The 15742-nt window shown below is 40.2% G+C and overlaps 1 protein-coding gene across 1 annotated transcript in view; it reads right to left on the reverse strand.

The window, feature by feature from the left end:
- Nucleotides 1-15742, reverse strand: part of COL14A1 (collagen, type XIV, alpha 1) — a 255503-nt gene that overhangs the window by 150915 nt on the left and 88846 nt on the right. The window contains exons 15-19 of the mRNA XM_011941061.1: nucleotides 8232-8358; nucleotides 6660-6799; nucleotides 6068-6200; nucleotides 4654-4713; nucleotides 2586-2737 (exon numbers count right to left, since the gene is read on the reverse strand). Coding sequence (XP_011796451.1) covers nucleotides 2586-2737; nucleotides 4654-4713; nucleotides 6068-6200; nucleotides 6660-6799; nucleotides 8232-8358 — 612 coding nt within the window. The remainder of the gene's footprint in view (nucleotides 1-2585; nucleotides 2738-4653; nucleotides 4714-6067; nucleotides 6201-6659; nucleotides 6800-8231; nucleotides 8359-15742) is intronic.

The following is a 15742-nucleotide window of genomic DNA, read 5'->3' on the forward strand; positions in this document are numbered from 1 at the left end:
AGAAAACCCCATCGTCTCAGCCCCAAATCTCCCTAAGCTGACAAGCAACTTCAGCAAAGTCTCAGGATACAAAATCAATTGCAAAAGTCACAAGGATTCCCATACACCAATAATAGACAAACGGAGAGCCAAATCATGAGCAAACTTCTATTCACAATTGCTACAAAGAGAATAAAATACCTAGGAATCCAACTTACAAGGGATGTGAAGGACCTCTTCAAGGAGAACTACAAATCACTGCTCAAGGAAACAAGAGAGGACACAAGCAAATGGAAAAACATTCCATGCTCATGTATAGGAAGAATCAATATCATAAAAATGGCCATATTGCCCAAAGTAATTTATAGATTCAATGTTATTCCCATCAAGCTACCATTGACTTTTTTCACAGAATTAGAAAAAACTACTTTAAATTTCACATGGAACCAAAAAAGAGCCCATATAGCCAAGACAATCCTAAGCAAAAAGAACAAAGCTGGAGGCATTATACTATCTGACTTCAAACTATAGTACAAGGCTACAGTACCCAAAACAGCTTGGTATTGGTACCAAAACAGATATATAAACCAATGGAACAGAACAGAGACCTCAGAAATAACACCACACATCTACAATCATCTGATCTTTGACAAACCTGAAAAAAAAAAACAAGCAATGGGGAGAGGACTCCCTATTTGATAAATAGTGTTGGGAAACCTGGCTAGCCATAGGAAGAAAACTGAAACTGGACTCCTTTCTTACACCTTATACAAAAATGAACTCAAGATGGATTAAAGATTTAAACATGAGACCTAAAACCATAAAAATCCTGCAAGAAAACCTAGGCAATACCATTCAGGACAGAGGCATGGGCAAAGACTTCATGACTGAAACACCAAAAGCAATTGCAACAAAAGCCAAAATAGACAAATGAGATCTAATTAAACTAAAGAGTTTCTGCACAGCAAAGGAAACTATCATCAGAGCGAACAGGTAACCTACAGAATGGGAGAAAAATTTTGCAATTTATTCATCTGACAAAGGGCTAATATCCAGAATCTACAAGGAACTTAAATAAATTTACAAAACAAAAAACAACCCCATAAAAAAGTGGGAGAAGGATATTAACAGACACTTTTCAAAAGAATACATTTATGCAGCCAACAAACATATGAAAAAAAAAAAAGGCTCATCATCATTGGTCATTAGAGAAACTCAAATCAAAACCACAATGAGATATCATCTCATGCCAGATAGAATGGCAATCATTAAAAAGTCAGGAAACAACATATGCTAGAGAGGATGTGGAGAAACAGGAACACTTTTACACTGTTGGTGAGACCATAAATTAGTTCAACCATTGTGGAAGACAGTGTTGCGATTCCTCGAGGATCTAGAACTAGAAACACCATTTGACCCAGCAATCCCACTACTGGGCATATACTCAAAGCATTATAAATCATTCTACTATTACGATACATCCACACATGTTTATTGCAGCACTACTCACAATAGCAAAGACTTGGAACCAACCCAAAGGCCCATCAATGATAGACTGGATAAAGAAAATGTGGCACATATACACCACGGAATACTATGCAGTCATAAAAAAGGATGAGTTGATGTCCTTTGCAGAGACATGGATGAAGCTGGAAACCATCATTCTCAGCAAACTAACACAGGAACAGGCAACCAAACACCGCACGCTCTCACTCGTAAGTGGGAACTGAACAATGAGAACACATGGACACAGGGAGGGGAACAACACACACTGGGGCCTGTTGCGGGTGCAGAGCAAGGAGAGGGATAGCATTAGGAGAAATACCTAATGTAGATGACGGGTTGATGGGTGCAGCAAGTCACCACGGCCCATGCATACCTATGTTAAAACCTGCATATTCTGCACATGTATCCCAGAACTTAAGTATAATAAAAATAGTAATAATAATGATAAACAAATTAGAAAAAAAGAGTGTATCATTTAGAAAAAGGAAAGATAGATAAAACAACTCAAAGAAAACTCAATGTAAAAAATCTAAATCCCTGAGGGGATACACCCATGTTAAGAAAAATTAGAAATGACTATAAATCTGCTCAATATGAATTGATGTCAATGAAAAATATAACTATTGGTTAATGGATGGTATTTTATTAAGAATATTTTCACTTTACCATATAGAAGACATTTTCTGTGTCCTTTGCTTAAAAGTTTTTTACCAGATTTCCAAGGGCAGAAGAAATTACTTTCTATATTAAACTTTTACACATATCTACACATACATATATACAGATACAAGTGCATATGGCCTTTTATGATCCAACTTTGGTGCTTGAACAGGTGATTGAGGCAGCAGAAGAGAAGCAACATTTGAAACAATGTTCAGAGGTTATTAAGTTGGAGCAAGTTGTACATGGAGCAAGTTTTGGATATATAAAGGTCACTAAGAAGCTAGTAGTGGAGTCAGATTAACAGAGAACATTAGTTTCTGGAGCTGGCAGAGTCACCAAGAAACGAGCAGTAAAGTTTGCATTGATCTCCAAAGACAGTCTTGTTAGTTGTGTTAGTAACATCTGCAGAGTTTCTAGTCAGTTGAATTTGTACAGACCGTTCCTACCACTTCTTCCTCGGGGTCCCCTTGAACTGTCAGGTAGGTCACCCTAAACTGCTGCACATCGCTGTCAGAAATGTCCCATTTTACCCGCAGGCTAGAAGTGGTTTCATCACCTACAACCAGGTTTCTGATTCCTGTCTGGAAAACTGGAATAAACACAACCAAAGATTAAAAAACTTTTAACCCATCATATTCCAAAATGAGCCACAGAGACTACCTGTGGGGTGACAGCAAGCATCATTTAATGTATCCCTGTAATATAGATGTATATGAGGCGAGAAGAGCTCAGCTGTGGTGCTTAATGGGGAGGCAAGATACCTATTAGCAGCAAATAAAAGTGGGATTAAGAGATGCTTACAAGATGAGACCACGGAGCCCTCAAAACTGTCAGTTCTGTATATGCACTAGTAAAAAGAACTGGGAAGAAGCCCTGAGACTAGAAAAACAGCGCATGGAACCCAAAGTGTGGTCATGAAAACCTCACACTAGTGCTCTGTGGACAAGTGGGCACAGTGGGCCAGATCTTATCCACCTCTGTGTGCAATCCAGCATCCAACACACATCACAATCACCTGCCCTAGCCCCCATTTCTGTTCTAACACTTGTGATTCAAAGCACAAATCTGCACTCAGGTTGCCTTTATCCATTCAGCCCACACAGACACGATCTTTTTTCTGATACTTGTCCAAACTCCTTTACCCATGTTTCCTGGCACATTTGTGCTCATCTCAAGGTGTCTGCTCCCTTATTTGTCACATTTTATTTTCTTTTCTCTTCTACTCCCAACTTCATTTCCCTTTGACCATCTTTTCTCATTCTCCTTTCTCTTCATTCATGTATTAATTCATTTAGAAAATATTCATTGAACTTTTTCTGTGTGTCAGACTGTTAGGGCTTTGGTTTTCATACAGTTATTAACTCAACAAAAATAGTAAAAGTGTCACAGAGGAGGTAGGAGATTGACATTTACCTGGCAACATAGCAGGGGGGCTACCAGGCAATGGGAATGGGAGGAAATGTCTCACATTCAGGGCAAGGAGTTTGGGATGGAAAGAGAAAAATAGGGGAAGCATAGGAAATATGGTTGAGGCCAGGAAGGGAAGCAGGACCCAACTAGGAAGGATCTTGGATGCTATGAAAAAGACTTCAGAGCACAAAGAAGGCTTGATAAGGATTAATTGAGGAATGAATGAATCAACGAATGGGTAATGGACAGCCACTGAAGTGTCTTAGAGAAGTAAATAAACGATATTATCAAACTTCTGTTTTACCAGGATGATTCTGACAACTAGTTGGAAGGTGTATTGCAGTGAAGGGGAAAGCTAAGCTGAGAGAGGAGACAACTAATGTAGGAAAAACAATAGACCAGCCAAGTCTCAGTTACCCACAGAAATGCAAGGAAAACATGATAAGAATAATTCTCAACAAGACCAGGCATGGTGGCTCATGCCTGTAATTCCAGAACTTTGGGAGGCTGAGGAAGAAGGAACATTTGAGCTCAGGAGTTAAAGACCAGCCCGGGCAATATGGCGAGACCTCATCTCTACTAAAATTCAAAACAATGAGCCAGGCGTGGTGGCACATGCCTGTAGTCCTAGCTACTTGGGGGGATGAGGCAGGAGGATCGCATGAGCCCAGGAAGTCAAGGCTGTGGTGAGCCTTGATCATGCCACTGCACTCCAGGCTGGATGACAGAGTGAAACTCTAAAAGAAAAGAAGAGGAATTCTCAACAGAGAGCAACAGAAGTCACTGAGATAAAGAGGAAGGCAAAGACCCCTGGGGAGGCAGCTATGTTAACATTCCAGGTAAGGTGCATGAGCATCCAAGGCAAAGATGAAAGACGTAGAGTGATGTATCAGTGAGATCAGTTGACTAGGAGATCCATAGTGGCAAGGAAGATGTTGAGAGGCTCTGAGAGGTGTGAAATTTGAACCAGTGTGCCAGAAAAGGAAGGGAGGGTCATCTATTTTCCTATTTAATAATAAATAAAAACCAGGATAACATAACATTTGTTTACATAAAAATTTTAAAGTGGGTAAACAGGCTACTATTTGACCTTACCTGAAGTCACAGGCGTGGTAGGTACCATGGTTGTAGCTGGTTCTGTCCAAAAACTGTCAACTAAAAGCAATAATTACTTAAAAATGCTGTAAAAATAATAATTGTCCATTTTTATATAGCATTTTGTAGCTTTCAAAGAACATTTCACCTATATTATCTCACTTGCCTCCCACAACAAACATAACTATGGTTAGAAGACCAAAGAAGTGAATTGTAAGTAAGGCAGACATATCTGTTCCACAGATAAGAAGACTGAAACCCAAAGAATATTAAAGTTTCTCATCACAGATACCAGGCTTCACATAAACATTTGAACTACGTCTACAGAATTGTGAAACCACCCAATTACTTTGAAATAGGGGCATAGCCATAGTAATTAAGGGAAATTAGACAGTGCTGTAGACCAAGTTGTGAAAAGGCTGCCAAACAGGACCACCATGGAGTGCAATGTGCTTGGACAAGCAGGGCATCTTCTATTTCTTACAGCCACCATGGGCATACAGCAGAATGAAGTACAGAGATGAAGATCCTCTTTTTAGGGTCAACACACCCATCCACTTGGTGCTGGAACACTGCCTGCCAACAGTTCACAGCTCTGAGAACTGTCTCGCCTGAGTTCATGGCCTCTGTCAGGGAATGGCTCACCTCCAGCAACTGGGGATGCAAGGGTATGAAGTCTCAGCCCCTTTGCCTCTATTTAGAACAACTCAGAAGGATCGCCCCAGCATTAGACCTCCATTATAATAAGATTAGCTGAGAGTTCAGTTTCAACTTCTTCCCATGCCCTTTCCTGCTGTCCTCAGGTTTTTACATAAGCATCTCCCAACTGCACTCTTCAATAAACTTTCTGGCTGCAATTTTCTGTCTAGAATCTGGTTCCAGGGAACCCAGGCTAAGGCAATTTAATATGTGGTCAATACCTCATATTTTAAAAATGAAGAGATGAATGAATCAGCGAGTAAATTTTGTACAAGATTCTTGGAACCAAAATCAACTTGGAAAATTCCAGAAACTCTTTGACATGTTGGCCCTAGGTTTATTTGTTTGGCAATCTATTCATTTGTGAATTATTTTATCCATTCATGCATACATCCATTCAGCTATCCACCCATCCATCCATTCGATGGGTATTTATTCTACAGTTAACATGTGCCAAGTACTGTGCTAAGTCCTGGAAAACACAATGGTGAGCAAGACAGATATGGTCCCTGCCTTCATGTTGATCATTGTCTAGGAAGCTAAGATATTTCAGATACTGGTTTCATTGAAGGTGAAGATATATGAAGAATTCTGGGGGAAAAAGAGAAACTGAAGTTTCCATAGCCAAGGATAAAGCAGATGGGGAAGGAAGTTGATGGGGTAAAGAGGGATTGTGGGAGCAGCTGAAACGCATCGTGGCCAGACCAAGACTTACGTGTGGTCCCCACAGCAGTCACCACCTCACTCTCACTTCCATCATCAAGTACGGCCAATAGTGAAACTTCATACTCCGTACCGGGCTCCAAGCCTTCAATAACATGTGAGTCCTGCTCTTCTCTCAGGACAACCTGAAATGTATTTTGGTGCTTAGTAACTATGCTTATTTGAAAAAAAAAAAAAGAAAAGAAAAAGTGTTATTCTGAGCATAAGCAAGAAACAACCAATCATAAAGAACTCCAAGGCTGTCGAAGTCCATTTTAAGGTCAAGTCAGAGACTTGATTCCTTTCAATCCCCTCAGCAAAAAAGTTATTAATATTGCAAAAGTGACATTTTACAGTTGTATTAAATGTCATTTGTTAAAGTCAAAGAATCTGAAAATATATAAAGTATATAACTAAAGCTCTGGCAACAATACATCATAATATTAGGAAAATCATATGATTTGACATTTCTAAAACTCCAAGCCATGCAAAATACTAATTACTTCTGTGATTCGTAATATATTTTAAAGTGAAGACCAACTCCAGCAGCAGTAGGTATTCACTAATGCTCCGGATTAATTTTCAGTCTGTTTCAGACAACTCACCTCCTCGGTCTTCCCCCCATAGACTGGAATCCACATCAATTTGTGCAGCCCTTCATCAGCTGAGAGGGGATGCCAGGTCACCCTAAAACTGTCTGTCGTCACCTCATCAATTTCTAAGTATTGCTGGGCTGGAACTTCCTCTGTAAACCAAGGAAGGAGATTTTGTTAGGGAAATGAGAAGGCAAGAAAGCCAAAACCCAAGTATCTCCCAGGGGTGTAGAAGACTCTTTGAGGAATCTTTTGCTTTGGAAAGCATAGGGAAGAAGGAAACCCAGGGCCCATCAGTCCAGGGTGGCCTTCCATTTCTGTTTTCAGCATTCACCAATATCATATTAGGGAAACCATGGAAATAACAGATCTTAAAACTTTTCCAGTAATTTCTAAAACTCTTAGCTTTTCTATTTGGCTGTTTTCATTAACTATAAAAAACAAGAGTGGCATATTCATTTTTTAAAAAATATTATTTTCCAAGTATCTTCAGGAAATTAACAAAATAGTGCTCTAGGGGCCTAAGAAAGCTTCCTTTTTAGTTCTTTTTGCTTTAGTAGCTAAATCGCTCCTTGATATTAATCCTGGAAAAGAACCTTCAATCTTTTAACTTGTACATATGGTGGTCATCAGAAATGAAATAGAATTAATCAGGCCTTCCACTGTTTCAGAGCTTATATACTTCTGGGATGTACAACAGAAAGTATAACACCCAACTGCACCCAAAATAAATTGTCAAAGAATTAGGTTTTATTATTTGAAGCCAGAGTTTTCTAAAAAAAAAGAACAACAACAGCAAAAACACAAAAACCCAACTTTTTGATAGGACACCATGAGAATCCCAACTAGAATCAGCCTTCTGGAGATTTGGTTAAATTACTGAATTTTTCCATGAACATTATTTCTCAATCCAGCTTCTTTTTCATCTCTGTCCAAATCACGTTCTCATCTCCCCAGTAAAGACTACATTTGTTTCCAAGTGCAATCAATGATAAGTTCAGAAAGCAAGTAACAGAATTGTTGCCACCAAGAGACAAAAAGTGTCTACAGGATACATATAGAAAAGAAAAATAATGTATTCATGTCTTACATTTAATTTTAGGGTTTAAAATATCACTTATTATTATATGAAGATTTCAGGCTCCAGGAAAATCACTGACTGATATATTGAGCTAAATAGTATGAGACTGTCATTTTTGTAGGTCAAAAGCTGTTGGATATCAGCAATTTTGGAAATTCAACCTAATACACACACTCATTTGAATGGAAGAAGGATGTAGAAGTTTTAACTAAGGAATGAAAGTAAAAGGTATAAGATTAGGAAGAGAAAAACATACATTTTTTAAAAAACAGACCTTTTGAATTTAGGTGGTCTTTTCTCTCTCTTCCTTACTTTGATAAAAAATAATTAGCCAGTACACATATTAGTCATCTGGTTGTTTATTTTTTAATGATAACATAAAAGAAATCAAACTTAAAATTCAATCTCTTCAAAATCACAAATAAAGAAGGTGCTCCGGGTTCTGGTTTCTATATATTAACTGCTACTCTCGAAACTTTTCAAACCACAATGAGGCTGCTTACCGGTGGTAAAAACCCCAGTCAGAGGCTCTGACTGTCCTTCATCATAGATGGAGAAAATAGCAACAGTATACTCTGTGAGAGGTGTCAAGCCCTTCAGAGGGAAGGTAGTAATAGGATCAACTTCAACCTGTCAAAGAAAGAAGTCATAATAACAGCTCTATCTAATGCTCTCTAAGTACAAGAATCATTTTATTACTGTCTGTAGCTCGCTTAGCTGACAGCACAGTTATAAACACTGCAAAACAAATTATTGAATTATAAAACCAGACAGTTTATGTATGAACATTTCTGATCTTATACCCTTAGATAACCCACCAGTTAATTCTCAGGACAACTTTGCAATCAATATTCTTTCCATTCATGCCAGACACAAAGTGCAGACAACTTAAGAGGCAGACATAAATACAGATAATGTTTCCAGTTAGATCTGCTAGTAGCAGTCAGTTTTTTGCTTCACTACCTGAGCTCTGCTGGCCCCATAGCTAAGTAATACACGATAACTCCTACAAGAGTTGTACAGGTGAGCAACGATGCTGGGAAAGAATTGGGGAACATTAATACTAAAGAAAATAGTAAATATTTGAAACATTCCTCTATCTTCCACAGAAAGACATATTTGGTGAAAATATTTTTCAACTTCTTTGGGGCATATAAAAGATGAAATCCTGAGGAATGGAGATCAAGGGTGTAAGAAAAATTCAGGATTAGAAAAGAGAACTTGACAACAAAAAACATACATTGAAAAAAGAAACCATAAAGTAAGAGGAGATGGGTGGGTCAGGCGTGGTGGCTCACGCCTGTAATCCCAGCACTTTGGGAGGCCAAGGCAGGTGGATCACTTGAGGTTGGGAGTTCAAGACCAACCCAGTCAACATGGTGAAACCCCATCTCTGTGAAAAATTTAAAAATTAGCTGGGCGTGGTGGTGCGCACCTGTAATCCCAGCTACTTAGGAGGCGGAGGCAGGAGAATCACTTGAACCAGGGTGGCAGAGGTCACAGCAAGCTGAGATCATGCCACTGCACTCCTGCCTGGGTGACAGAGTGAGACTCTGTCTCAAAAAAAAAAAAAAAAAAAGGAGATGAGGGCAGGGTCTAGAAGGCACCCTCAAGGCAAGAGAAAGAACAGATGAAGCTTTGTCAGTGAGGGGTTGAGCATGGGGCTGCAGCGCTGCACAGTACAGGGTGCATATTGTAGACCACGTATATGGGGCCCACACCTAGGTGTTTCACATATATTCTCTGTTAATCCTCACAAGAACTTACAATAATGCATAATGAGGTGCCCCCACTGTGGTGATACTCTGGAAAATTTAAGAAATGACCGTATTTACCTGAGAGCAACCTCTGCCAAAAATAAGCTCTGCTTAAAATGTTCTCATGAGACATTTCAGCAGAGCAATAAGATCCTTTTCTCTGTTGTTGTTTTTTGGAGACAGGTTCTTGCTCTTGTCACCCAGGAGGGAGTGCAGTGGCACAATCTTGACTTACTGTAACCTCTGCCTCCAGGGTTCAAGCTATTGTTTTGTCTCAGCCTCCCATGTAGCTGGGATTACAGGCGTGCACCACCAGCTCCGGCTAATTTTTTATTTTTAGTAGAGACAAGGTTTCAGCATGTTAGCCAGGCTGGTCTCAAACTCCTGGCCTCTAGTGATCCACCCATCTCGGCCTCCCAAAGTGCTGGGATTACAGGCATGAGCCACTGCACCCAGCCAAGATCTCTTATTTATGGTACTATCAGTGACTAATCCTGATGCTATCTGAGGTTCAGGGGAAGGTCACTAAGCTCAACACTGTATGTGTTTGCTCATGGCAAAGTAACCTTTAGCAAAATATAAAATGTCACTTCCCTACTTAAACTTTCATTGGCTATCTATTGCACTCTGAATCAAAACCAAGCACCCTGAGATACCTCATGGCCTTCATAATCTGGGGCAGCACCTTTTCTTTCTGCCATACTCCAGTGGCCTGTTGGGCTCCAGCCACACTGGCCTCCTTTCAGGTCCTTGCCTTTCCCACCTCAGGGCCTTAGCACCTGCAGTTCACTCTGTCTGTGACCCCATTCCCCAGCTCTTGTCAAAATTAGGCCTTCTTCCTCTATCATGACTATGCTTAACTAGAACCTCCTCAGAGGAGGCTTCTTTTTCCACCTATGTTTCCACCTATAAGTGGGGTTACTCTCTGACACTGGCCTTGTTGTTTCCTCCTTGGCACCAGTGGCAATGTGAAACTACTTTATTTACCTACATGTTTATTATCTATCTCCTGCATAGAGTATAAGCTCCTTGAAGGCAAGAACTTGTTTAGTTTCTTCACCACTGTATGTTGAATTGTATTTTTTGAGTGAATAGAATAAGTAAATTAAAATGAAGATGAAGGCACCAAAAAAACTATTTCTCAACCCAAATGTCCATCAGTGACAGACTGGATTAAGAAAATGTGGCACATATACACCATGGAATACTATGCAGCCATAAAAAAGGAAGAGTTCGTGTCCTTTGTAGGGGCATGGATGCAGCTGGAAACCATCATTCTCAGCAAACTCTCGCAAGAACAGAAAACCAAACACCGCATGTTCTCACTCATAGGTGGGAACTGAACAATGACATCACTTGGACTTGGGAAGGGGAACATCACACACCACGGCCTATCATGGGGAGGGGGGAGCAGGGAGGGATTGCATTGGGAGTTATACCTGATGTAAATGACGAGTTGATGGGTGCTGACGAGTTGATGGGTGCAGCACACCAACATGACACAAGTATACATATGTAACAAACCTGCACGTTATGCACATGTACCCTAGAACTTAAAGTATAATAATAATAAAATAAAATAAAATAAAGAGGTGAGAAAGGTCTTCTCTAAACTAAGGGCCACACTAGAAGCCATACACACCTCTAAAGAATCTATACCTCTGTAGGTCAAAAAAGAGTGCCAACCTTGGGAAAAAAAGAGCTGTCATTGTACTGTACCATTGTGCTGTACTGGGCCTCTCTTCTGAAGAGGGCCAGCGAATCCCTGCCTTCCCAGACACTCTAGTTGAAGGGTCACACACGGACATGAAGTCATCCTAGAAGTTCTGGTCCAGTCAGACTCCCAGATGAATGCATGAATCACCCCAGCTGACACCACATGGCAGAGTCCAGCTGTCCCTGCTGAGTTCTGCCCAAGTTTCATGCTCCGAGGCTGTATTTTAAGTTGCAGTGTTGGTTACACAGCAATGGTTAATTGAAAGTATGGATTATCTTCTTCTAAATCAGGGATTGACAACATTATAGGTCATTTTTAGCACTTACTGTTTACTGCAGCCTGTGAACTGTCTACATGCTTTATATGCATTCACTTATTTAATCCTTATCACAATCCTGTGGGGGAGCTAATTATTACTCCCCATTTGAAAATGGAAAAATGGCCGGGCGTGGTGGCTCACGCCTGTAATCCCAGCACTTTGGGAGGCCGAGGTGGGCGGATCACGAGGTCAGGAGATCGAGACCATGCTGGCTAACACAGTGAAACCCTGTCTCTACTAAAAATACAAAAAATTAGCCGGGCGTGGTGGTGGGCACCTGTAGTCCCAGCTACTTGGGAGGCTGAGGCAGGAGAATGGCAGGAACCCAGGAGGCAGAGCTTGCAGTGAGCCGAGATCGCACCACTGCACTCCAGCCTGGGCGACAGAGTGAGACTCCGTCTCAAAAAAAAAAAAAAAAAGAAAATGGAAAAATGAGATTCCAAAAATTAAGGAACTTGCCCAAGGGAAAAACAGCTAGTACATAGGTCTTAAACACAGGTGTTTCAGGCTCTAAATCATATGCTCTTAAACACTATTTAAAGTATGGCTCCATTATTTAAGCTCACAGAAAATACAAATCCATGTTAAAAAATGTGAGTTCAAGACATATTTTCCTAACCTCTAGTTACATATTGCTTTCTGTTGTTTTGAATTGCCATGGCTGAGATTTATTGAGCACTTACAGAGTCAGGGACTTGATACACATTGTCTTATTTAGACTCTCTCCCACCCACCTTCACCCACCAAACCCTAGGTGCTTTTACAACAATTTTCTGAAGGAAAACCTAGGCCCAAACAGCTTAACTAACTTGCCCTGAGCCATATAATTATTAACTGGAATGTCTAGTTAGGCCTTGACCTTGTTTCTAAGTTTCGAATCTGTGACAAATAGGAATTTTGCAAAGATATCAAACATACACAAAAGCAGTTAAAATCTAGGTACTGGATTCTTAGGTACACCAAACAGGAGAAAGGACTAAAAGAAGAAGTGTGTGTGTGTGTGTGTGTGTGTATTTGTTAAAAAGGATCTCGTTTATTAAATATTTGATGCTGAATAGACTATATTTTATATAATTTCAGCATTGATTATTTTATTTCATCAAATAAAGGCCTTTAGGTATCATTTATTTATATTAGTTAAAATATCATGCTTTAAATGATTAGTCCCAGAACTGATTTTGCTGGTAGTATTTTAAGATGTAGAAGAAAAATTTGAGGAAATAATAACAAATAACCATGATCTCATTGTTATGCAACTATTTCTGAGAAATATCCTCAATCAGTCTAGCTAAAAGTTTAACTTCAGCCTAATTTTGGAAGGGATGTAGAAAAAGGCCCTGATGAGGAACAAGGGATTTGGGCTCAACTCCAGGCTCTACTGCTGAGTCACTGCTACTAGGAACTGGACTTTCAAAGTCCAAAAACTGTGGCCTTTGCATTTATAAAACTCAAATGGCAGCACTTAATTCTCCATCATGTTTGCGTACTTCCAAAATCTTTTCACAGTAAATGCTACCTGAGATGACTTCTGTCCATAGTTTGACAAGTCATACTTTGTCAGCATTTGGTTCTGTAAGGATTACATGAGGTTTAGAGCACTCAGAACAGTGCCCGGCTCATGGGAAGCACTCAACAAATGTTAGCCACCATTATAATCATCACCATCATTATCATCATGGTCATCATCATCATCATCACCATAATCATCACCATCATTATCATCATCACCATCATCATCACCATCATCACCATCATCATCACTATCACCATCATCACCACCATTATTATCACCATTATTATCATCATCATCACCATCACCATCACCATCATCACCACCATCATCATCACCATCATCACCATCATTATCATCATCACCGTCACCATCATCACCACCATCATCACCACCATCATCATCACCATCATCAGCAGCAGCAGCAGCATGGACATTTGTTGAAATACTTGTTTCATTTTTCTTCCTGGTCTCCAAAAAGTTGGGGAGAGGGGTAATGCAGAAAAGATACAGAGGGAGGAAGAGGAAGTGAGAGAAGGAAGATGAGAGGAAATGAAGCAGAAAATATTGAGTGTAAAGCAAAAGTGTTAATAATCAATTGCATGGGCCGGGCATGGTGGCTCACACCTGTAATCCCAGCACTTTGGGAGGCCGAGGTGGGCAGATCACGAGGTCAAGAAATCAAGACCATCCTGGCCAACATGGTGAAACCCCGTCTCTACTAAAATTACAAAAAATTAGCCAGGCATGGTGGTGGGCGCCTGTAGTCCCAGCTACTTGGGAGGCTGAGGCAGAAGAATGGCATGAACCCAAGAGGCTGAGCTTGCAGTGAGCTGAGATCGTGCCACCGCACTCTATACTGGGTGACAGAGCGAGACTCTGTCTAAAAAAAAAAAAAAAAATTGTTTCATTGTCTATAAATAGAAGCTTAAATTCATAGAAATTAAAGCAAAATCTAATAGAAATATTCATCCTTAAAATTATATATTCTAAAGTTAGGTACAGTAATACTTCACTTCAATTTTGTAACTGGTGTTACAAAATCCATGCATGGCTTATGCATTTTACTCAAATGAAATTTTCTCAAATCTTCATTCATAGCCCATTTTCTCATATTTTAAGTTCGGTTTTACCAAACATAGCTTTCTAATTTCCCAGAAATAGCAAATGCTAGCAGCTTCCCCAAGATTGACAAACACTACCAAAAAACCACCAAACATATATTCTCAACAAATATGTTAGTCTGGGGCTATTCTCTGCAAAGACAAATAACAGAAAATAGTAGAAGAAGCTACAGCAGCTGCTATGGTCTGGAAGGTTGTGTCCTCCTGCAGATTCATATGTTGGTACCTGATCCCCAGTGCAGTAGTATTAAGAGATGGGGTCTTTGAGAGATGATTAGGTCATGAAGGATGAATGCCCCTATTAGAGAGGCCCATGGGAGCTTGTCTGCTCCTTCCACCAGGTAAGAACATAGGTAGAAAGCTCCAACTATGAGGAATACACCTGCAAATTCAGGTGCAGGTGCCTTGATCTTAGACTTCTCAGCTTCCAGAACTGTGAACGATAAATTTCTGCCATTGATAAGTTTCCCAAGCTGGGCACAGTGCCTCACTCCTGTAATTCCAGCACTTTGGGAGGCCAAGGCAGACAAATCCCTTGAGCCCAGGAGTTTGAGACCAGCCTGGACCACATGGCAAAACCTGGTCTGTACAAAAATTAGCTAGGCATAGTGGCATGTGCCTGTAGTCCCAGCTACTCGGGAGGCTGAGGTGGGAGGATCACCTGAGCCTGCAAGGTTGAGGATGCAGTGAGCCATGATCACATTACTGCACTTCAACCTAGGCAACAGAGACCCTGTCTCTAAATAAATAAACAAAACTTCCCCAGGCAAGGTATTTTGTTACAGAAAACCAAATGGACTAAGACATGGTTATAATCATTATTATATAATTATATTATAAATGTAATGGATATATTAAAAAGTTTGTTTTTGTTTTATTAAAAATTATTACCAAAGGAGGATGCTCTACAATGAACAAATATTTACTGGTGAATATAGTCGTGTTACTTTGGTTGTTCAATGAGTCAACTCTTTTAAATTGGTAGGTTTTATATAAAAATAGAAATCACTGGTATCTCTCCAAGAGTCTTAAGATCTGGCAGCCCATGCCTGGATTTCTATCCAGCAGCAATCAGTAGAAGCTGAGACTGGCTGCATCTTGGATGCACACACTTCCCATCACACCAGTCCCTAGTATCCCTGTCATTGAAACCCACTGTCCATTGTCACTTATCATTAGTCTTGCTTGTTGTCTTTCTTTCAGTAGAGAATTTCTTCTGCATTCACGTCCTCAAAATGGGAAGACAAAATATAGCCTAAGTTAGGCTGGGAGCAGGGGTTCATGCCTGTAATCCCAGCACTTTGGGAGGCCTAGGAGGGCAGATCGTCTGAGGTCAGGAGTTTGAGACTAGCCTGAGAAACATGGTGAAACCCTGTCTCTACTAAAAATACAAAAATGAGCTGGGCACAGTGGTGCATGCCTGTAGTCCCAGCTACTTGGGAGGCTGAATCAAGAGAATCACTTGAATTCAGGAGGCAGAGGTTGCAGTGAGCCGAGATCATGCCACCGCACTCCAGCCTGGGTGACAAAGCGAGACTTCATCTCAAAAATTTATATATAATATATATATATATGTAATTTAGTCTA

Source organism: Colobus angolensis, unplaced genomic scaffold (assembly GCF_000951035.1).
Source record: "Colobus angolensis palliatus isolate OR3802 unplaced genomic scaffold, Cang.pa_1.0 Scaffold198, whole genome shotgun sequence".
NCBI classification, from domain to species: Eukaryota; Metazoa; Chordata; class Mammalia; order Primates; family Cercopithecidae; genus Colobus; species Colobus angolensis.